The sequence below is a fragment of the Entelurus aequoreus genome, linkage group LG03 (genome assembly GCF_033978785.1).
Source record: "Entelurus aequoreus isolate RoL-2023_Sb linkage group LG03, RoL_Eaeq_v1.1, whole genome shotgun sequence".
NCBI classification, from domain to species: Eukaryota; Metazoa; Chordata; class Actinopteri; order Syngnathiformes; family Syngnathidae; genus Entelurus; species Entelurus aequoreus.
This window is the reverse complement of record NC_084733.1, coordinates 46,356,176-46,380,450: the sequence shown is the minus strand read 5'-3', so window position 1 is coordinate 46,380,450 and position 24,275 is coordinate 46,356,176. Positions and strand designations below refer to the sequence as shown.

Sequence of the window (24,275 nt, the reverse complement as noted above, 5' to 3'; positions counted from 1 at the left end):
CAGATCATTACATTAATATAGCAAATGTAAAACATTAACATATCTGAAGGATGTTTATAAAGCAGAGGTTGTCTTTAATTGTAAGAAAAGAAGACATTTTGTTTATATTTTATTTTGCACTATTATTTTGTTATTTGAATATGATTGTACACATTTTTGTTGTGAAATTAATTATTACATTATAATCCCGATAATCATGAAACCATTATTACTCAGAATATAATTGTGCAGTCAAAATCTATAACAGTTGCATCCCTTGACCAGAGTCATACCAAGTATCAAAGGAAGTGAATTAATAGATAAGAACACTGGCCAGGTGAATTAAGATAGATAACATTAAGTGCAGCAATAAGCCTTGGAGTAGAAAAATAGAAAAATACTCTTGTGGCTAGTAAGTCAAATAAAGCATTAGAAACGGCTATAGCAGACAAGGAGGACGCTTGTTGGTAGGGCTGTAACGATAAACGGTATTAAAGATAACTGCAGTAAAACCTCCCGACAGTCTAATCGTTTTAAGTTCAAATTATCCAAAAACCGTGATTGATAGCTGCACTTTGATCAACTGACAGACTGACTCACAGACTGACTGACTAGCTTAAATTCTAACATGAAAACAAAATACATTAACTTGTTTCCCCATTTAAGAAACGACATCTAAACGTGTATAAACACATTGCTGTCTGAGCAACTAAGATATTCAATTGTGCACATTCAACCTACAAGCTGTCCTATCTTAGAACAGAGCGATCATTCTATACTCAGAAGAATACAAGATGGAGGTTGTTTTTACGGTGCAATGAAGGATCACTGAACAGAGAGGACGCCTCAACACCTGCCAGAAATAACAAATAATAGCAATAGATTGTATTTGTTACACACTTTTGATTTAAATAAATCACAAAATGCTTCAGTACAAACCAATATTTAAACCAATAAAAGTTTATAAAATAAAAATTTTATTAAATACTAAGACTAAAACTCTTATCAGTGAAGCATAAGAAACACAAACCATAGTAAATAGTCCATCCATCCATCCATCCATTTTCTACTGCTTGTCCCTTTCGGGGTCGCGGGGGGTGCTGGAGTCTATCTCAGCTGCATTCGGGCGGAAGGCGGGGTACACCCTGGACAAGTCGCCACCTCATCGCAGGGCAAATAGTAAATAGTGTGTCTATTTATTTTAGTTCTTTTAAAAAATGACTTGGTAAAATGTTTTCAGTGTGTGTATAAGTACTTTGTGAGCACATTCAACAATACTGCGATAATAATGATAACCGTGATAATTTTGGTCAAGATAACATGATATGAAACCTTCATATCGTTTCATCCCTAAATGTAGGCAACAAACAAGACTACTTATGATAGAAAACGTAAAAAACAAACAAACTAGGGAGGGAGCCAATATTTACAAAATCCCTATCCATGTCAGGTGTTTTGGTCGACAATGAGGACATCAGGCCTAGCCAACAAGGACAAAAGTGGCATTGCTTTAGGAAAATGTGCAGCAGGGATTTTTTTAGGGACCGTGGATTGATGGTGGGGTATTTTGGAGAGGAGAGGAGAAGTATTAAAAGGTATAAGCGTTCCTTGGCAGCAGCTTCTAAGGACAGAATTGGCTTTTCAAATGACTTTACAACGCTGCCGGCGACACGCTACAGAAAGTTCCCGGAGATATAGGAACGGGCGCTGTCGAAAAAATAAGCACTTAGAAGATGAGCAAAGCTTTGAGGGCAAGAAAGGCGTAAATCAAAGGAAAATTGCAGGGGGAAAATGTAGAAAGAATAAGGAGTGCTCTTAGGAATATCCTCGCCAAATAATTCATTTGTGACCTTCTTAGTAAGTAAATTTCCTAAATAAATAAGAGCAGCACTTGAATGTCAGAAGCGGGGATCGTCCCTGTGGCACTTTGTCGCTTGCAGTCTTGGCAGGCTTGTGAGAGCGCTCTTTTCATTACAGCAGATAGGCCAAATAAATGGCTTCTCACATTGAGCTGTTTGATGTTCGCGGGATGCAACGGGAAGAAGAGCTATTCTCTGAATATGTTAAAAGTTGTCCTTTATTTTTCTGCACTGGGTTTCTTCTGTGTGTTTGTTTGTGTGAGCCAGGAGTTTGTAAGAGCTGCTCCAGTCGCTCGGCCTGCCCTCAGAACAGATTGGCTCCATATATAATTCATGGCCTCCAGCCAATCCATTCCATCCAGCAAACCTCCCTGTCTGGCTCTTTTTCTGACACTTTCCTCCACACTTCCTTGCACACACGCACAGAGCACTTGGATCGATAGATTGCCATCTTCCCACTCGGCGCACCCACAGCACATGTGCTGTCTCGTCCAGTTAGCAGCACTGGGAGGCTTCGGCCGGGCCTGTCACCACCCAGGAAGGACACCAGGCGCTGCCACATCTACAGAGATCACGTCAGATGGTTGGCTGGATCCTCGTAACCATGGCAATGCCTTGGCAACAGCACATACACCTACATGAACACAAGGACAACACATACACACGGCCCTGTGGTGAAAAAGCGGTCCACATGTGTGATGCTCTTCACTGTTTTTTGACCTGCCAATGTATTTATAATCACATTTTGTGGCAGCGAGACATTGCCATGATGTAATGACAAGAACAGCCACCTCCACAAAAGTTGAACTATGTGGGGGGGAAAAGGGAGACCACGTTCATGACACTCCGTGACAGTTTTGGACTTGTGTTTATCTTCCTGTGCCTGGTTGTGGTTGGGCTTGGTGTTCCTCTGGACTGGGCTGGGTCATTGTTTGTTGCTACCTGAACAAGTGTAGACCTTTTTGTGAACTTCCTACCGGCACTCGCTCTCAATAAATACATTTGTACCCGTGCTAGCCTGCCGTCTCTGCATCCTGGGGTGACGCTTCAAGCTTGACAACCACCACATTTCTGTCGATTTTTCTGACCACATTGTGATGAGAGGCAGTTTCTGCAATCAGCAGGATGCACTCTAGCAATAAGACGGCAATAACAATAGCAAGGCCTTTGTTGTGTGGGTTTGTGCGACATAAACAGTATAATGTAAATTACATCAATTTGACTAACGATGGAGCTTTTAATACTATTGTTTGTTAGGTTATGTGTTGGTGACACATTTTAGCTGTGTCCCCGCATATTTGACAGTGGCAAGCATACAAGCAATGTAGCGTCCTTGCTAGCGGCTAACCTCCGTCCACAGCGCGAGTCACTGATCATAGCATCCATGACGGCAAATAAGCCTCTGAGAAGTAGCGTTATCACTGGAGGACAAGGAAGAGCTAAACATGCTACACCACACACCGTAGGAAGCTTCAATAAGCCACGCTAAGCCAGAGCTCTTGAATGTAAACAAGGGAAAGACAGATCGATACAAATATCGACAGTATTGATACCAAGTATAGTAACTGCATGGTCATTTTTGTTTACAAACACTCGTTACTCCACCATCCTGTGTTTTTGTCTGATTGTATATGTGATAAAAAATGTAATGATCTCGAAATGTTCAAGTATCAATATCAGCATTGGCATGACCAATACTTCCCCTGTAATTGCTTGGTATTGGATCAATGCTCAAGTTTGTAGAATTGCCCAAAACTAACAACAGAAGAATAAGCATTTAGTACATTTTAACAGAAGTTTAGCTAGGACCATGCTACAACAGAAAGTAATCATTTACTAACAGTAAATTAGCAAGTAGATTAATAATAGTTTTGATGAAATAGTACGACTGGAAATAACCACGTACGTCAGTAGCCAATAGGAGCCTTTGTAACATAAGGCGTTTTCAAATTATCCTTTAAATGCCAAATAATATATTGTGATATATATCGTTGTCGCAGGAGGCTGCAATTCATATCCCAATATAGATTTTAGCCCGTATCGCCCATTCCTGCTATAAACTAAGATTACGATAAACTAATGGCTCTGTTCATTATTTTCTGTGTGTTTGACTGAATTATTTGGTTTTCTTTAAAAGGATCCCCATTAGCTGATTGCCGTGGCAGTCTAGTATTACTGGGCTTCACACAAAACATTTCATATTACAAAACTGTTTAAAACATTGCAATACACATTAAAAAATAACATAAAAATGAGACTACCAGAGTGTACATGAGTTGACATCATAATTCATCAATTTATGTATAAAATGTTTTTTTGAAGGATTCAGTTGCATTAATCAACATGAAATATCAACACAAAATAACACATGAAATAACACAAATTAATTTAGTATAATGTTATTGCTTCAACTGTGGCAACTCATTTCCTTTCCATCCATCCATTTTCTACCGCTTGTCCCTTTTGGGGCCGCGATGGGTGCTGGAGCCATTCCATTAACTGAAAATGTTATTTTTGTAAAGGTGTCATTTTTGATACAATTCTTGTATTGTATTGCTTTAGTTTGTGCAAGTGGATATAATATTTTGCAGAGTCCAGTATTCATTTGTTAGACCCGCTGTGGACCTAATGGTCTGCCTCCTTGTCCCCACGTCCTACTCACTCCTCTAAGGCCACTCGTCAATGTTGCTGCTTTATTTTCTCTCCTCCACTTACTCCATTGCTCTCTGCGGCAACAGGATGCAGACATTTTTTTTTTCCTCCTTGGCGCAAAGGTGCCTTAGAGCAAGATAAAATTTGTTTTACTCTTTTTTTTTTCCCTTTCCGATAGCTGTGCATGCATATATTAAGTGTGATTAAACGCCGTGCGGTGCCTCCATCAAGTGCTCGCTAATGGCCTTTTTTATGACATGAATTAGTCATAATGGGAGTGCAGCACAGTCGAAAGCCTCCAACCACTGTTGTTGTTGTTGATTTGGATGTTTGGCCGTTCACATGAGACCATGTCTGCTATTGCTATAAGTGGGTGCTGGAAAAGTAAGATGGAAGGCATTGCTAGGAAAACATGTTTTTAGACAAGAGGTGTGAAGATCAAAAGGTAAATGTATTTCTGCATGTTGACTCACACTGGGCTTATTAGGGAGCATGTAGAGAGCGCAGTCTATATTCCCTCCTTCATGCAGAAATAAGGCCAAAAAGAGTGGCTTTTTTTTACTCACTTGTGTTTTTCCCATGGCACCCCCCATAGAGGGATTACATATGTATCATCAGTCGTGCTCTATGACTAATTACGTCTGTGAGATGAGATTATAGGGAGGTTTACCAAGCCGATCCCTCCTCTTAGGCTAACTGTATCGGTTCCAACATGCGGCATTACAAAGTGTGAAAGATGCCAGTGAGAAGCGGTTTGAATGACATAAACAGAATACTTTTGTCCACAAAAAAGCCTCAACGTTTGCTTATAAAACAATCTTCTAGTGGTCTTCCGAAGCTTAGATTGTACATCTTTAGTGTCCTTTGTGTCACGACTTGGTTCTTGGGTTGTGTTTCTCCGGAAGGCAACGGAAAATTGGCGCGGGCAAGGCGTGAATTTAAACACATGATTTATTTTAACACTAATAAACTACAAAAAAAAGGAAGCAAACAAAAGGCGCACACAATGGCGGAAATACAAAACTTGGGTATAAACACAAAACTTGCACAAAGGCAGAAACTATGAACAATAAAACAAAAACACTAACTGTGGCATTAATAAACAAAACTTACTTGACAAGGAACTGTGAACATGACATGAAGTAGAGGGATGAAAAAGTGTGAGGTCGCTAGGACGAACAACAGAAACAGACAGATTTAAATAGTGACATGATCAGTGAAAACAGGTGCGTGACTCAAAACGTGAAACAGGTGCGTGACAAGACAGGTGAAAACTAATGAGTTGCTATGGAAACAACCAAACAAGGAAGTGCAACCAGGAACTAAAAAGAGTCCAAAAAACAAACAACACATGGCCAAAACAAAAACATGATAGACATGACAGAACCCACCCCCCTTACGGACAGATCCCAGATGTCCAAAAACAAAAAACAGGATCAAGAGTCATGGGAGGGCGGGAGGGGGACATGGCGGTGGGTCGCCAGGCCAAGTGGCCCCGAATCCACCGAGGCATAGTCATGTGGCGGCGGCGAGTGGAACGCCGCCGCCACAGGCGAGGTGGGCGACCCGGGAAGGGCCACATGCGTGGCCGACGATGAGGTGGGCGCACTTGGCGTGGCGGACGACCAGGTAGTGGCCACAACCGTGGCAGACGAGGAGGCAGGCGCGTCGTCGTCATTGCAGGCGTGGAAGCCGCAGATGGAGCAGGTGGCGAAGCTTGGCGTGGAACGTCGGGCGGCGAAGCTTGGCATGGCGCGTCGGGCGGCGAAGCTTGGCGTGGCGGGTCTTGGTCTTGGCGAGGGTCTTGGTCTTGGTCTTGGCGAGGGTCTTGGTCTTGGCATGGGGTGTCCTGGTCTTGGTCTTGGTCTTGGCGTGGGGGGTCTTGGTCTTGGCATGGAGCTGCGACTGGCGGCATTTGGCGGCGTGAAGCTGCGACTGGCGGCATTTGGCGGCGTGAAGCTGCGACTGGTGGCACTTGGCGGCGTGAAGCTGCGACTGGCGGCACTTGGCGGCGTGAAGCTGCGACTGGCGGAACTTGGCGGCGTGGAGCAGGTAACGGAGCTTGGCGTGGTGCTACTACTGGCGGCACTTGGCGGCGTGGAGCTGCGACCGGCGGCACTTGCCGTGGAGCTGCCACGGGCGGCACTTGGCGTGGAGCTGGTAGCGGAGCTTGGCGTGGTGGGGGTATTGGAGCCTGCCGTGGAACTTGACGTGGTGCAGGTGGAGGTGGCTTAGCTGGGGGTTGCGGCTTGGTAGGCCGAAAGACCGGTGGTTGTGGCCGGACCGGAGGTTGCGGCTTAGCCGGCCGAAAGACCGGTGGTGGTGGCCGAACCGGAGGTTGCGGCCCAGCAGACCGAAAGACTGGTGGCGGCAGTCGTACTAGAGGCTGTGGCATGGCATGACGCTGAGCGACCCCACCTGAACAGCTCCCAGCCCTAGCCCCCCCCCTCAAGGAGCGGATACCAGACGCGCTCCCCGCCTTCTCGAACCGTCTTTTGGGGTGGGTGGAGGGAGGTCAGGAGGGGGGCCGAATCCTCCACTTCAAATTGTCCACAAAGTATTTTTTCTTCTACCTGGGTTTTATTGGGTGAAAAAAAAAATTGTGGCTTGAGTCCTGGGTGGCGAGGCATGGAATTTGCGTGGCTTGGGATGACTTGCTCTAATGTTCAAAATCATATTTTGGTAGTGTTGTATCATGTTTATGGGATTAGAGTATTTTGCTGGTGGTGAGTGATCAAAACAAAAAGTATTGAAAAAAAATCCTGGTCTGTGACATCATCAGGGCGAAGCCGGGCTGACTGCTGCTTGCTTCCGCCCGGAGGGGGAGGGGCTTGTGGGAGCGGCGTGTCCTGCCGGCTCGCGGAAGTCTTTCCTCGTCCTTGGCGACGCTTCCGGGACGGGAACGACGCGCCGATCGGCACCAGCTTGCCTCCATTCCCCCACATCATCCCCCTGCGCTCCCTGGGGGAAAAGCGCAGCGTCTCGGTCTCCATGGCGCGCAGCACCTCCCAAGAAGCCTCATCCAAACTGTCCAAGTTTCGTGCTGAGAAATTGTTATGCTGGCGACCTACTGTCACGACTTGGTTCTTGGGTTGTGTTTCTCCGGAAGGCAACGGAAAATTGGCGCGGGCAAGGCGTGAATTTAAATACATGATTTATTTCAACACTAATAAACTACAAAAAAAGGAAGCAAACAAAAGGCGCGCACAATGGCGGAAATACAAAACTTGGGTATGAACACAAAACTTGCACAAAGGCAGAAACTATGAACAATAAAACAAAAACACTAACTGTGGCATTAATAAACAAAACTTACTTGACAAGGAACTGTGAACATGACATGAAGTAGAGGGATGAAAAAGTGTGAGGTCGCCAGGACGAACAACAGAAACAGACAGATTTAAATAGTGACATGATCAGTGAAAACAGGTGCGTGACTCAAAACGTGAAACAGGTGCGTGACAAGACAGGTGAAAACTAATGAGTTGCTATGGAAACAACCAAACAAGGAAGTGCAACCAGGAACTAAAAAGAGTCCAAAAACCAAACAACACATGGCCAAAACAAAAACATGATAGACATGACACTTTGATACTTCACTGTCCATCCATCCATTTTTTACCGGGAGCTGGAGTTCATCCCAGCCGACAGCCATTCACATTCTCAGCATCATTGAGTTGGGACTGAACACAGAGTCAGCCAGTACTGACTCACTTATCTCATTCATCTTGTTGCGTCGACCAGCATTCCTCCAATGGGGAATTCAAATTGCTAGTCTCTCCCAGATTCTTTTTATGGCAATAAACTGATGTTTATATTCAATCAACAGGCAGTAGTTGGTATTTTGTGATTTATTCTCAAAGCTTAGAGGACAAACCTGAGACCAACCCAGCACCCAAGCGTTCCCTAGCCCGGTCCAGATCTGTCTGAAAACCATCACGAAAACATTCTGTTCCTCAATCTCTCCCCCCGCCCTCACGCCCGCACAGATGCCCATTGTGTCCGTTATCTCAAGTCGGCCCGAGAAGGGAAGCAGGGAGGACTCCTCTTCTCTGCCTCCTACTTCAAGGCCGTCCACAGTGCAAGCACTTTGTCATGAGACGATCAAAAAAAGGAAAAGAGTACAAGATGGAACATTAGCTATTTAAAATATGACTATAGTCATATAAAAGAAGTAACTCTTAATTATGGATAAATGTGGATATATGCATCCGTCAATTCCCCCTTCAAGATCTTCTAAAAAGATCTTCATCACTAGTTCAACACTTCAAAAGCACGCCCCTTTTTGAGCAAGCTAGCAATAAAATAAAAGCATAGCTACATGGGAGATAAATGGAGGGAGTTTATGTCAATGTCGTCATTGTCAGGGAAGGAAACTAGCAAATCTCGAAAGTCTTAAAGTCACCACTTTGCTAGACCCCCTTCAGAGACATAGCAAACCTAGAAACAGGGTGGGGTTGACTTTTGACAGCTCTAACAAAGATGCGGGTGCATGGGCGATAAAGCAATCGCATGAGGCTATAATGGCCAAGAAAACTTTAAAGGAGACTAGGGCAGACTTAATTATGTCAGTCCACCTGCCAAAGGTGGTTTAGAGCCAATCTTTAAAGGGGTCAGAGACACCGGAAACTTCAGTAAGTTCCTTAGACAGGGCTTGGAGGCCTTCTAAGGCCTTCTGAACCAAGCCATTTATGTCAGTCATCTTAAAGGGGGCGGGATAAGTGTGGGGAAAGGGGACGTCCAGCGGAACAAGCAACACAGTCACCCAGGTTTTGGCATCCACCTGAGCCACAGGTTTACCTGTACTCGCTCCTAAGGTCAAAGTTACCAGGCCTTCGGTGGTGATGTCATTAGCACGCACAGATGTGAGAGCCTTTGAAACACCACCAAGGTGGGGTGGTACTTTAGGTGCTACAGAGGGTGTAGAGGTAGTTAACGCCCTCTCAAGGACATTAATTTTAATAATTCCTTTAGAGTCTGTATCAGTCAGGTCAACCCCCAAAACAACATAAAAGGGACGATGGGCACCACTTACCATAGTATGTTGTCTGCATCCGACACCAATGGTTCAGGGTTGAGTCGTAACAAATATAGAGGTTATTACCACGGTAATAGCTATTGTGTCCCCCGTAATTAATCACACTGCACAGGTCAAAAAATAAGTCTTGCTATCCCCTTTGACCCAGTCTATTTAAAGTCCGCTGTATGTTCTTAGACACTTGTCAGTCACTGTCGTCAGGAAGGAAGAACTGAGACACAAAGACAGTAGAACACGCCCAAGCACCAGTCCGTCAGGGAACACTACCGGGTGTAACATCCTGCCTTTCGTCTATCAATATCAGAGTAATTTAGGTAACAAAACGGGGATGAACATCAAACTTTTCACTTAATGTAACGACACATGTAGTTATGCTGAAAACAAGCGAGAAAAACTAAGAAACATTTAGCATACTGGATTGGTCTCACACAAGAATATACAATATAGAAGTTGAAAAGAGCAATGTAGGTAGAAAATCTCTCTCGTCTCCTGGGCTGAGGGGCAGATGTTGTGGCGATGTCAGCAATGACATCCCCTGGTGATCTGTCAGGTTCTTTAGCAGTAGTGCAAAGGGAGAGGTGGTACCAGGTGTCCCCTCCACCAGCCAGTCGAAGGGCGTGGGACGTCCGTTCCACAACCTTGAAGGGACCAGTCCACCTGGGCTCCGTCCACTTGCGTTTGATGACCTAGATCTTGACCCTCTCAGCGGGCGGAAGGAAATCTGGAGTGGCCGGCTGTCATCCTCGTATCTTTACAGAACAACTGGCACACAAATTCTGCAATTTTTTGTGTAAAATACCATTTTGGTTTTACGCTGAGTCCTCCTTCCATGGCGGCTGCTGGTCCTGTGAATGGCTGACCTGTATGCAGCTCATAGGATGAAAAACTCAAAGGGCGGTAAAACAGTTTTATTCACGGACCTTCGAATGATCATTAACGCTAATTGCAACATGTCAATCCAATTAAATTTGGTCTGTGCACAGATTTTAGCCAATTAGTTTTTAATGTTCTGGTCCATCCTTTCAACCTTTCCTTGGGACTCAGGATGGTACCCCAAACCTGTGTTCTAGTCCGAAAGCCTTTTCGACCAAGGCTAAGTGAGTATATTTTTTTTTTAAATGGTTGCCGTTGTCTGACCTAATCTTTTTGGGGAAACCATGTCGGGGTACTAGGTCATTCACAAGTCATTTAATTACTGATATTGCATCCTCTTTTGAGGTTGTTGTTGCTTCCGGCCAACCACTGTGATTGTCAACACAAGTCAGTACGTACCTTTTCCCTTGTACCGTATTGATCATATCAGTGAAATCAAAGACTATACATGGTTCACCCTCACCTCCTCCACATTCTAAATTTGATCTACTAAACTACTATCGATGTGTAAAATCGTTATTTTCAAATTAAAATTAGTTATAACTTCTTACCCACGGGAAAAATGTTAAAACTATGGAATGTGTCAGAGTCGGATGATTGTCGATTTTGTTCCAAGGAGTCTGTATCCACCCTCACTCACCCCCTTCTGTTTCTGAAAAAAGGACTGTGTTAGTCATACTATCACTTTCAGAAACATCTAAGAAAAAGGTCAGCTAATAGTCAAGTAGCGGAGGGCAGGTCATATTTGAGGTCAATGATTGTCTCTTTAGCCTCTATGGTCCACTGGGGGGTGTTGTTAGGGTAGGGGACCCCTTAGCAATATCACAAATAACTCAAACTCAACTAAACCCTAACTTTTATGTAACTTATTCAATATGGTGAAAGTAACAAAATATGCTTATATTTATATTGTCACCAATACTAGAAAAATACTACCCTTATGGCGGATGCTTTAGCAATAGTATTTTGAATTTTTACCACACCTGGTGGCCCCAATAATTCATTAAGTCAAGCTCATGTTGTAGAAAGTTGACTGATGCGGACACGTTTGTCACTGAATACTTTCTATCAGACTTCTTTCTTGACGACTATTTTAATTTTCCTGAGGGAACTCTCCTGAAGGAATCAATAAAGTACTATCTATCTATCTATCTATGTATGTTTATGTAATGAGCAACTATAATTTTTTGATATGCTTAAATGTGTAATGTGTCGTTTTAGCTCAGCTGTTGTGTAGCTGCTAGTTCCTCGTATCCTACAGGTGTCTAAAGTGCAGCCCATAGTTATTTGTTTAACATAACCATGGGCTAAACCTAAAAAATTGAAAACGTGGTATTTGGGTGTCGGTGTAATGTTTGGCAGCTACGCCGTGTCTTATCATTGGACCTAAGTTCTTTGGTTTTGTAGGCGAGACAGAGAGCAAGGGAACAATGTGGGACATCAATTGTGTCCATCTTATATCATGCTAGCTGTTGCAAAGATAGGTCAACATGAGCAGCCACACCTTGAGTTCCAACATATATAAATAATCATAACATATGGCGACTCGGGTGGCAGAACACACGGAAGCATCTCAGCCAACAAAGGGTTTTCACCGCTAGAGCAGTTGGATGTCAGCCATTCCTGTTGTTTCAGGCTGTGGTAGTGGTGTCGCAGCTGGGTGGTTGAGCCGTCAGGTAACACCAGGAAGGTTCCTTCTGTGCGATATTGAATGTCAGGGTACAGTCTGTAAAGGAGGTCATTACCAATCTGGCAGGGTGTGTGCAGGTCAATCACGAAGGGGTGCTTTAGTGTGTGTCCCGCAATCTGAACCGGAAGTGGTTTGGTGACAGGTAACCTTCTTGTGACCCCAGCGAAGCCTTTGACCTTTAAAGAGGAAGCACACAGTTTCTTTGGTACCTCTGCATTCAGAATCGAATGGGTTGCGCCAGTGTCAATCACGAACTGATAACATTGTCCGTTGACACTCATGTCCAGCAGGGGGCCAGTCTGTATCTCCTGCTGGGGCTCCTGCTGTGGGCGTCCTTTGCCACGCCGGTATAATGTTCGTTTGCCGGCAAACCGGGACCTTTCCTGTTCAGAAATATTCGGACATTCTCAAGCCCAGTGACCAGGCTGGTCACAGGCAAAACAGTTTCTTCCCCGGATTGACTTTGAAGCACCGTGTTGTCCACCACCCGAGTCCAACCGTCTGGTCGCACGTCTGTTGAGGATTCTTTCCTCCACCTGTTGGAACTCAAAAGCAAGGTCACCCACTGCTGAATATACCCTAGCTGATCTTTGACCTTTTGGTTCTTTTAACCTTTTATTTTCAGCGATCTGTAATTTAAGTAGTCGTTTCCTTGTTGCTCTGTCATTAGCCCTATTTTGCATGGAATGAATAAAATGTCCATGCCATATGTTGGTTTTGGCACTGTGTATATCAGGGTTAACTTTGTCCAAAGTGTTTGGCCAAAGGTTCCCTCCCTGAGGTACAGGTGGGAAAGCAAGGTCAACAATGGCTTGCATGTATGCATCGGCAAGAGACTTATATTGTAGTATGTCCAAAGTGTTAATGTCATGTGTCAAAAATGTCTACCGGAGAAAATGGTCAGACGTGTACAAGGGGTTAATTTTCGGAGGCAGGATTAATCTTAGAGGGGGCGTGTTAATACCTCCTTCTCTTGTCCCTGGAGTAGGGGGCGGTGGCCTAGTCAAAGTCTGGGCGGGTCGTTTGAATTGTCTTGCGCATGCGCGGCAGACAAAAAAAACAATCAGTCCATTCTGTGGTTTTGTCTCATTAATCATCGGTTCTTTTGCTGCATTTCGTTTTTCCACGTAATCCCCGTTTACTTTTATCATACGCCAAACTCTTAAATTCTCGAGCACCAACCCTGTTCCATTTTCACCAGCGCACACACACACACGAGCATGCGTAAGCACTCCCGCACACACATTCACACACTCAGCAGCACACACACACACACGAGCACGCGTAAGCACTCACGCACACGCACACACACACACACACATGAGCACGCGCATCCAGCACACACACACGCACGTGTAAGCACTCACGCACACACAAGCAAGTGCCTACGGCCCTATGCACACACACACACGCACACGTAAGCACTCTCTCTGCGTTTCACTTTACCATAAAACTTCCAGTTACTTTTTTATTTTATTTTTTATTTTACCAGACGTTTGAGTTCACAACTTTTCGAGTATTGTAAACTCCCTCTTAACCCTTTCAAGGAACGTTCTCTTTTTTTTTTTTTTTTTTAACTCTACCTGCTAATTCCATTGTCGACAACAGTGCATTCAATTGATTATTAAACAGTAATGATTCATCACATTTTCCCCAGCCGTCATCACATTCTTGTCTGTCACACTCCTTGTCCATTGTGTCTATTTTTCCTTAATTTTAGCGCACACTAAAGTGTCGCCGGGACCTCACAACCAGGGAATCTTTATTGTATTTATTACAAATGGCCTCCAGCCGTGGAATTTATCATATGGTACAGAAGGGCCTCCTCCCGTACGATTCTTAATTTTAGCGCACACGTTAATGCCGTAGGGAACTCGCAACCAGGGAGTATTTATTGTATTTTACAAATGGCCTCCAACCCATCCTTAGTTTGTGTGCACATAAAAATGTCAACAGGGAACTCACAACCAGGGAGTATTTACTGTACCATATGATGGGCATCCATCCCGTTACTCTTTTTAGGGAAGACCAAACACCCAGGGCGAGCCACACCCGACTATTTGCTTACTCGTCAGTGAAGCAGCCCGTCACGGTAATCTTGACACAATGACGTGAGTGGTATTCACAACTTTTATGCAATGGTGGCTACGGCAAAAATGCAATCAATCTATCAAAATCACCAATCTGTGCCTGGGATTAAAAAACAGTGTTTGACTGACAGACTTCAGGACAGACTCCTAACGCAGATTTTATCTAAAAAGAAAGGGTCTGCTTACCTTGAATTATGTTTTGGCCATGTGAGTCTGCCCAGAAGATTGCAAGAAGTCATCAATCAACAGTGTGCCATCCCGGACGAGCCCCCAAATTGTTGCGTCGACCAGCATTCCTCCAATTGGGAATTCAAATTGCTAGTCTCTCCCAGATTCTTTTTATGGCAAAAAACTGATGTTTATATTCAATCAACAGGCAGTAGTTGGTATTTTGTGGTTTATTCTCAAAGCTTAGAGGACAAACCTGAGACCAACCCAGCACCCAAGCGTTCCCTAGCCCGGTCCAGATCTGTCTGAAAACCATCACGAAAACATTCTGTTCCTCAATCTCTCCCCCCGCCCTCACGCCCGCACAGATGCCCATTGTGTCCGTTATCTCAAGTCGGCCCGAGAAGGGAAGCAGGGAGGACTCCTCTTCTCTGCCTCCTACTTCAAGGCCGTCCACAGTGCAAGCACTTTGTCATGAGACGATCAAAAAAAGGAAAAGAGTACAAGATGGAACATTAGCTATTTAAAATATGACTATAGTCATATAAAAGAAGTAACTCTTAATTATGGATAATTGTGGATATATGCATCCGTCAATGTCTTTAGGTTTTCTCCCATAATGTATTGCCTTTTTTACACTGAGGAAAGATATTATTAAAACTAGAGATGGGTACCTTTCACATTTGGATCGATATGGTACCATTTCCCATTACCTAGGAATTGATACCCATTGTTGGTATTTTTGTGGGTGTTCAAATGTGTTGAAGGGGCCCTATCATATAAAACCGACTTTTCTTACCTATTGTTACATGCTTATGTGTATTTGGTATCTGCATAAGTCCCGAAAATGTTATATCAAACCGTGGAGGAATTGCAAAGATAGTTATAAAACAATATTGCCTACCTTCCTACTTCCTGCAAACGGTCCGTTTTGAATTTTGTTCAAGTGTGACGTCAGCGGATTATCCATGTGTGGTAGACATTTACCCAAACATCATTCCTTGAGTTAGCCAATTAAAATGTATATAAAATGGCTGTGCTACAATATCATGTTGACAATGAAACCCAATGAAGAACAATGCTCTGTTTGTTTGGTTTAACCAGCACAAGTCACTACACTAACTTTCAGCCTCATCTGAAGTAAATAGCACCTTATTTGAACTTTTATGATTTGTGGAAGTGTGCCTTCAACTGTGAGAAAGTCACTCTGAGTGTCTGTGAAGATTAGTCCTGCTTAAACCACAAACTTTCACAAAAAAATTGATTTTGCGAAAAAACTACTTTAAAAAATGTTTTAACAGAAATACAATACAATACAATACAAATCAAATGTTCTTTTTTTTCTCCCAACCCCAAAAAAATTTATTAAATATATTAGTCAAATAAGTACAGGCAAATATTGATACAAAGCCACAGATAGCTGCACTTCCGAATGGCCCCAACATGGTGCAGCAATACACAAAAGTAAACAAAAGGCTCATCAATTGTCCAAAATACAACCATACAAATTTCAAGAAAGCACTCCATACTTATTAACATTTTACAGAACAACCATTCAATGTCAGCCTAATTTTTTTCAATTTAAGGAAATTAAGAATATCTGATCCAGCGGGTGTGGCAGGGAGGCACTGCAGCTTTCCAGTTAAGCAAAATAAGGATTCTAGCTAACAAAGTAGTCAATTCTAGCAGACTCATTTTGGATTTACTAAGAGAAGATGACAGTGTGGCTACCCCGAATAGTCCACTTAGAAGATTCGGTTCAATCCTTTTGCCAGTTACCAAAGACAAAGTATTAAAGTTTCTGTCCAGTAACTGCACAGGGATGGACAGAGACAAAACATGTGTATTAAGTTAGCTGGAGACTGTTGACACCGATCACATATTTCTGATATTCTATCATACATCTTAACTAGCCGGACCTTGGTATAATAAGTACGATGTATTAGCTTGCGTTGGATGAGGCTGTGTCTTGCACAAATAGAAGACTTATGAACTATACTTAAAATCTTTGTCCAGCTCTCCTCAGATAGGGTCACTCCTCAATCCTCCTCCCAAAGTGACTTATTTGAATTTAGAGACTCAGGATGTAAAATAAAAATTTGGTTATAAATATGTGTAATTGATCCTTTTAAAGTTAAAAGCGGTGTCAGAAACACATCTAAAACTGTGTCAGTGTCACCTTGAGAAAGTATTGCCAACAAAACTGTGGATCTGTAGATAGCTAAAAAAGTGTTGATTAGGGAGTGAAAATGTATCACAAAGTTGCTGAAAAGAGGCACAAGTGTTGTCAATGTATAAATCGTTAATGTTGTTGAGCCCCAAACTTGATCATCTTGAAAAATGCATTATCAACAAGAGAGGGAGGGAAAGCATGATTAGCAGGGATGGGTGCAAGACTGGAAATAATCTGCAAACCAAAATAGGTCTTAAACTGAACCCAGATCCAAAATGAGTTTTTTACGATTGGATTTTTCATAAAAGCAAATGTTGATGAGTGAATGGGAGAGTGAACCAGAACCCTAAGAAATACTGGCTTGGTTGAGTTGTCTTTGCTCCATAACCAGCCATAACGGAAGAGGATCAAATGCTTCATATTGCAGCCAACGTGTAAGAATTGTAATGTTAGTGGCCCAGTAGTAAAACCTAAAGTATGGTAGTGCTACTCCTCCCAACGCATTAGGTCTCTGCAAATATTGCTTACGTAACCTGTGAGTCTTTATTCCAAATGAAGTCTAAAATCTGAGTAATTTACGGAAGGACTGAGGGAGAAAAAGTGTTATACACTGGAACAAAACAGAGTTGAGTTAAGTAAAGATCAGCGATCAAAATCTCAGTGGAACTAAGTTGGCTTTATAAAGCTCTGCAAGCGTAAGTGTGACCTGGACACCTAAGAAAGTGAAACTTTGCGAGGCAATTTTAAATGGAAAATTGTACAGAGTATATTTCTTAGCTGTAACATATTTCACTTTTCTCCGAATTCAATTTGTAACCAGACACATGTCCAAAAGCTTGGAGAGTACTCTTGGAGTTGTCCAAGAGATTTAGAAGGAGGTCAACTGCATGGGGACAGACTTTCACCTGCTCATTGTGTCAACATGTGCCCGTAATAAGCGGGTTGGTACCAAGCGCTATTGGCAGAGGCTCAATGGCAGAACCAAAGAGCAATGGGCTCATGGGGCAACCCTGCTGTGACGAACGGTAAAGGCGAAAATATTGTGATTGAATATTGTAGTCCTGACCGAGGCCTCAGTAGAGGAATACCAAAGCTTAATCCATGAAATAAAACTGTTACCAAAACCGAATCTCTCCAGGACATAAAATAGATCATTCCAGTCCACTCGGTCAAATGCCTTTTCAGCATCCAATAGGGATGTGAATTGAAAACCAGTTCTTCTTCAGAACCGGTTCCCAGTGTATCAATTGCTTAGAATCACTTGCCATTTTGTCAACCGATTACATTAACGGTTCTTCTGGGTGAAGATGACGTCATCGCGCAATGTGCGTAGTGACGCCAGACAGCATCAGACAGCTCCAAAGTTTGCCGACATTTTACAAGAAAATATCGCAACATCGCTACTTTTAATAATTCTGTGGTTGTTATTTCATCAAGACCAGGACATGTGATCAATATGCTGAAACAATTGAATATACAGCATGCAATGAATGTCACGTTTTTTAACCGCAACGATCTCATCCCAGGCGTTTGTCATCTGGCGTAAATACAACAGGTACCAACACCGCCAATAATGTTAGCGCTATTAAGTGTTAAATTGAAATTAATGGTTTCTCATTTAGATGAGCATGAGGAGATATATTAATGGCTCCAGTTCACATCTGCCGCAAGTTTTCACCGCGGCAGGGAAGAGTAACACTCGGCCACGAACGACAAATGTCATCGAGCAGTGACTACGTTTCTGGTCAAAGCTTACAACAATTTGCCACATAGATGCTCCTTCGGTAGGTGACTGTTCAATTGTATATAGCCACAGAAAAGTTGCAGGTTTCCCCTCCAACATTTTCACTCATATTATGCAGGTGGAACTCAAAAAATGAGAATAGTGTGTAAAAGTTCATTCATGTCAGCAATTGAAATGTCAAACTAATATGTGCTATAAAGGGTTAATTGTATCGAGACGTAAGCAAGCAGTTTGGATAATAATTTAAAATCCACTTTTAACAGGTGTATAAAACGATACGAAGTGCACAACAAAGGGTCTTTGCCTTTTTTCAAGAGGAGAGAAATTTAATCTTGGTTGAGCGTTTGCGGGAGGCTGCCAGATTCAAACAATTAATTGTGCATGTTCAATAATAGGGGCGCTGGCTTATGCCAATTTTTTTTTTTAATTCAGGAAAATAGCCATCTGGTACTGCGGATTTTCCGTTTTGTAGGGATAACGCTGCAACATTTAAATCGGCAGCAGTAATTGGTCTCTAACTTAAAGGCCTACTGAAATGATTTTTTTTCATTTAAACGGGAATAGCAGATCCATTCTATGTGTCATACTTGATCATTTCGCGATATTGCCATATTTTTGCTGAAAGGATTTAATAGAGAAAATCGACAATAAAGTTCGCAACTTTTGCTCGCTAATAAAAAAAAGCCTTGCCTGTACCGGAAGTAGCGTGACGTCACAGGAGCTAGTATTCCTCACAATTCCCCATTGTTTACAATGGAGCGAGAGAGATTCGGACCGAGAAAGTGATGATTACCCCATTAATTTGAGTGAGGATGAAAGATTCGTAGATGAGGAACGTTACAGTGAAGGACTTGAGAGACAGTGATGGACGTATCTTTTTTCGCTCTGACCGTAACTTAGGTACAAGCTGGCTCATTGGATTCCACACTCTCCTTTTTTTATTGTGGATCACGGATTTGTATTTTAAACCACCTCGGATACTATATCCTCTTGAAAATGAGAGTCGAGAACGCAAAATGGACATTCAGTGCCTTTTATCTCCACGACATTACATCGGCGAAATGCTTTAGCTACGAGCTAACGTAATAGCATCGTACTTTAACTGCATATAGAAACAAAAAAATAAAGGATAGAAGGAAGGATAGATAGAAAATCAACAATACTATTAAACCGTGGACATGTAAATACACGGTTAATGCTTTCCAGGCTGGCGAAGGTTAACAATGCTGTGCTAACGACGCCATTGAAGCTAACTTAGCAACTTAGCAACGGGACCTCACAGAGCTATGGTAAAAACATTAGCTCTCCACCTACGCCAGCCAGCCCTCATCTACTCATCAACACCCGTGCTCACCTGCGTTCCAGCGATCGGCAGAAGGACGAAGGACTTCACCCGATGCGTTTGGCGGCCCGGAGACGTAGGAAGTCAAGGTGAGGTCGGCGGCTAGCGCGGCTAGCGCGGCTAGCGCGGCTAGCGCGGCTAGCGCTCCAACAAAGTCCTCCTGGTTGTGTTGCTGTAGTCCGCTGCTAATACACCGATCCCACCTACAACTGTCTTCTTTGCAGCCTTCATTGTTCATTAAACAAATTGCTAAAGATGTCCAAAATACTGTGGAATTATGAAATGAAAACAGAGCTTTTTGTATAGGATTCTACGGGTACCATAACTTCCGTTACTCTGACTTCGTCACGCGCATACGTCATCATACCGCGATGTTTCAGCCGGATATTTCCCGGGAAGTTTTAAAAGTCACTTTATAAGTTAACCCGGCCGTATTGGCATGTGTTGCAATGTTAAGATTTCATCATTGATATATAAACTATCAGACTGCGTGGTCGGTAGTAGTAGGTTTCAGTAGGCCTTTAACTGGAGAAGACTGATCAACCCAGGGGATGTCAAATTTGGCAAATAAAATATAAAGCTCAGGAGTAGAACAATGACAAGATGAGTAGAAGGACGCATAGAAATACTTTAATACAATATTGATCTCAAAATAATCCAGAACCACACCTGAATTGGATTGAATCTGCGGAATGTAATGAGAGGCTGATATCCGGCGTAGTTGATGGGCTAATAAGAATGCCGGGGGCGGGAACAAAAGGCTATTCAGCGTGAGATAAGATAAGAAAAGATAATCCTTTACTTATCTCACAACAGGAAAATTTACAGTGTTTTCACAGGGGGTGTGGTAAGGAGGGATTTGTTTGCATCTAAAAACTCCGCCTTTCAAACAAACCGTTTTTGAAGGCTGACAAAAAGTTGCTTGAAGATAGGTCTTTACAGAAAAATACCGGTATATGCATTTTTTTTTACTAAAGAACCACCATCATGTTTTATAGACCAAAATGAAATGTTTTAAAAATAGAAAAAAATTATATGACCCCTTTATCAATCCATCCATCCATCCATTTTCTACCGCTTGTCACTCTCGGGGTCGCGGGGGCTGCTGGAGCCTATCTCAGCTACATTTGGGTAAAAGGCAGGGTACACCCTGGACAAGTCGCCACCTCATCACAGGGCCAACACAGATAGACAGACAACATTCACACTCACATTCACACACTAGGGCCAATTTAGTGTTGCCAATCAACCTATCCCCAGGTGCATGTCTTTGGAGGTGGGAGGAAGCCGGAGTACCCGGAGGGAACCCACGCAGTCACGGGGAGAACATGCAAACTCCACACATAAAGGCCCCCCAGCTCAAGGATTGAACCCAGGACCTTCGTATTGTGAGGCACATGCACTAACCCCTGTCCTACCGTGCTGCCCATGACCCCTTTAATAAAGATTAAGATTAAAGATTAAAGTACCAATGATTGTCACACACACACTAGATGTGGTGAAATTTGTCCTCTGCATTTGTCCCATCCCCTTGGGGAGCAGTGGGCAGCAGCGGCGCCGCGCCCGGGAATCATTTTGGTGATTTAACCCCCAACTCCAACCCTATGTTGCTGAGTGCCAAGCAGGGAGGTTATGAGTCCCATTTTTATAGTCTTTGGTATGACTCGGCTGGGATTTGAACTCCAACCTACCGATCTCAGGGCGGACACTCTAACCACAATGTTTTGAAAAAAAAAATGAACACATCCTTTTTATTTAACACTGATATGTCAGGGCAACGCTTACTCCAATCAGCAGATGTCCTGTTATCGTAGTTCCATAAAGGTAGATATCTTCAGCGTCCTCGTTTAAAAGGGGCGCCAGGCACGCAACACTTTGTTTCTCCTAAGAGTCCGTCGTGCGTCCAGCAACAACCGCTCCGACAGGACAGACAGGTTCCCCTGAACCCGAGATCTTGTCAATTTGTTAAGAGGGCAGTTGATCAATTCCATTGTTTAGATTTTGGAGAGCAGTGCAAAAAGAGGCAACAAGAAAGTTAAACGAGACTAAGAGGTAAGCAGGACAAACACGGAAAAGGGAGGGAGTGCGACCGTCTTTGCCAAGAGCTATATATTTCAGTGAAAACTGACAGATTATATGTCAATTTAAATTCATATCCTGGCCACTTTATATTTAATTAATAAGCTATTTTAAAACAAACCAAATTATTTAGGGGGATGTATCTTGATATGTTAATCCCGTCTTTGAAAAGTCCAAAACCTAATTAAGGTTTTTACATGTGTTTTAAAAATCTGGTTTCAACCAAATCCATGCAATAAATATTTGTTTTGTGCATGTTAACCTTACAAGTGTGTGTGAATGGGGATGCAACTTTGGGTTTAGGGTGGGATGGGGGTTCCTTTAGGAGTATTTTGTATGTGAGCCCAGAATTTGGTGTGATGCCCCTGAGTGCATCTCTGGACTTTTGATCATACAGTTTATTGTTGAGTATATTCGACTATCTCAGCCCTCCACATTTCCTCTTTTACTGTTTCCATGGCTTTCATGGTCTCCTCATGCCCTGACACATTACATCTCTCTCCTCTGTCTTTTAATATGGTCGTAATCTTGTGTCAGCCCGTGATAGGCCAAATTGTTCCAAACATAGAGTCCCCTTTCAACTCCTATGTCAGTGGCTTTGGCCTGCCCAGCATGTAATGAAAGATGCTGCCTTTAATCTCACACTGCACACACACACACACACGCACACACACACAAACATCCAGCAGGTTGCAGATAAGCCTCTCTGATGTCACTTGTGACACCGTGTGATGAGCTACGAGACGAGGGTGGCTGAAGGAGGGAGATTGAGCGGAATTGATTTTTTCCGTCGCCATGGAAACAAATAATATGAGCCTCTACAAAAAGACACCTTAATTAGTCAAATTATGACTTGTGGGTGAGGGGAGGGATTTGTAGAGGAAACGATAGAAGAGCTTAGAAGAGTTTCTTCTTTTCTGATGCAAGAGTTTTGTTTGATCTGTGATACGGTGTCTATTGCCTCTTTAGAGCCAAAAAACAGATTGACAAATCTTGTCTCCATGAAATCTCGTAACCCTCTTCTGCCCTTACTGACAAACATATAGAACATTTAGAAACTGATACATTTCTCTTGTCTTTTATCCAGACAAGGCAGCTATCAAGGACCCAGCATCAGCCAGGCGAGCCCCACAGTCCCCTGCAGAGAACTGGCAGGCAACAATGGTGCAGCCGTAGGCAACACTCAAGGTCCAGCCTACAATGTGATGCCTTCAGGTATGCTTGATAAAACCGCCTGGCAGAACATATTCTATTCTGTGTCTTAGATGTGGACTTTGTCAGATGTCTTGGTGTGCATGTGCTCTTTAAAAAATAAAAAAAAAGTATTAGAAACCGCAATATAGCCTAAAATATTATATCAAATTCATATGTCCTCCTGAAGAAATCCTTAATTCTCTACAGTGGACATTGGTGGACATGCACAACAGAAATATTTGTTTACGAAATGTGTAACTCTGAAGAAGAAGAAGAAATAAGTTATTTCAAGGGGGGGATACAATTTTGTGTACTTTTATTATTTTTGCTTCTTATGTTGTGATTGTGATGAATTTGATTCAATTTAAATTCTAACCAGGGTAGTTTTTAAAAAATGTTTCTAATTTTTTTGTTGATCTTTATATCGCACCTAAAACAACTTTCATGGTTGCTTTCCTTTATTTCAGTGCATCCTTGTGTGTGACGGTGCAGTTTTTTGTTGTTTTGTTTTTTGTGATGTAAAGTTAAGTTAAAGTACCAATGATTGTCACACACACACTAGGTGTGTCGAAATTTGTCCTCTGCATTTGACCCATCCCCTTGTTCCACCCCCTGGGAGGTGCCAGTGGGCAGCAGCGGTGCCGCGCCTGGGAATAATTTTTGGTGATTTATCCCCCAATTCCAACCCTTGATGCTGAGTGTCAAGCAGGGAGGTAATGGGTCCCATTTTTATAGTCTTTGGTATGACTCGGCCGGGATTTGAACCTACAACCTACTCTAACCACTAGTCCACTGAGTTGGCATAGGCCTTCAATTATGGAGGGTCAAATGGGAACACAGTTAATACATCTTTAAAATAATTGCTTAAATCTGTCATTAATTGATAAAATTGGAAATAAATACATACATGTGTTATAAATGTTGTCTTGATTAATTAAATGTACATTTATTTTTTATTTAAAGAAACATTTTAAAAATAAAACTTAAAAACTTCAAACTGAACAATCTTATCATATAAGGAACACATGTAATGCCCGCTTTGAGCCTTAGGGTTGCACATTAATGACGGTAGTAGTTCAGCCTGTAAGTATTCCAGTTTAAGTTTTGCAGTGGACAAAAAGAAAAGAAAAGCAGTTGTTGGCCCGTCAGCAAGGCACCAAATCCTTCTTTATGAGCCCATATTTCTCCTTGCATACCTTTGTTTATGTTCTCTGCTTCTCTGTGTGTAGATACAGTACATTATTTATTTTTTTTATTTTTTTTTTTTTTTAATAATGTCCTGCCCAGCTTCTCGAGCAAATCATACAGCAGATGTAGATGCCCATATCGGCTGTTCAGATTTACTTTACAAAAGAGAAGTGTAGGATACTTTTCTTGTTGCCTTACTTGTATTT

General features: G+C 42.7%; 1 protein-coding gene across 5 annotated transcripts in view; it reads left to right on the top strand.

Moving 5' to 3' along the window:
* arid1b (AT-rich interactive domain 1B) overlaps nt 1-24,275 on the top strand; it is a 692,248-nt gene that overhangs the window by 607,282 nt on the left and 60,691 nt on the right. For all 5 annotated transcript variants that reach the window (XM_062041960.1, XM_062041959.1, XM_062041957.1 and 2 more), the window contains one exon: nt 22,775-22,902. In XM_062041960.1, coding sequence (XP_061897944.1) covers nt 22,775-22,902 — 128 coding nt within the window. The remainder of the gene's footprint in view (nt 1-22,774; nt 22,903-24,275) is intronic.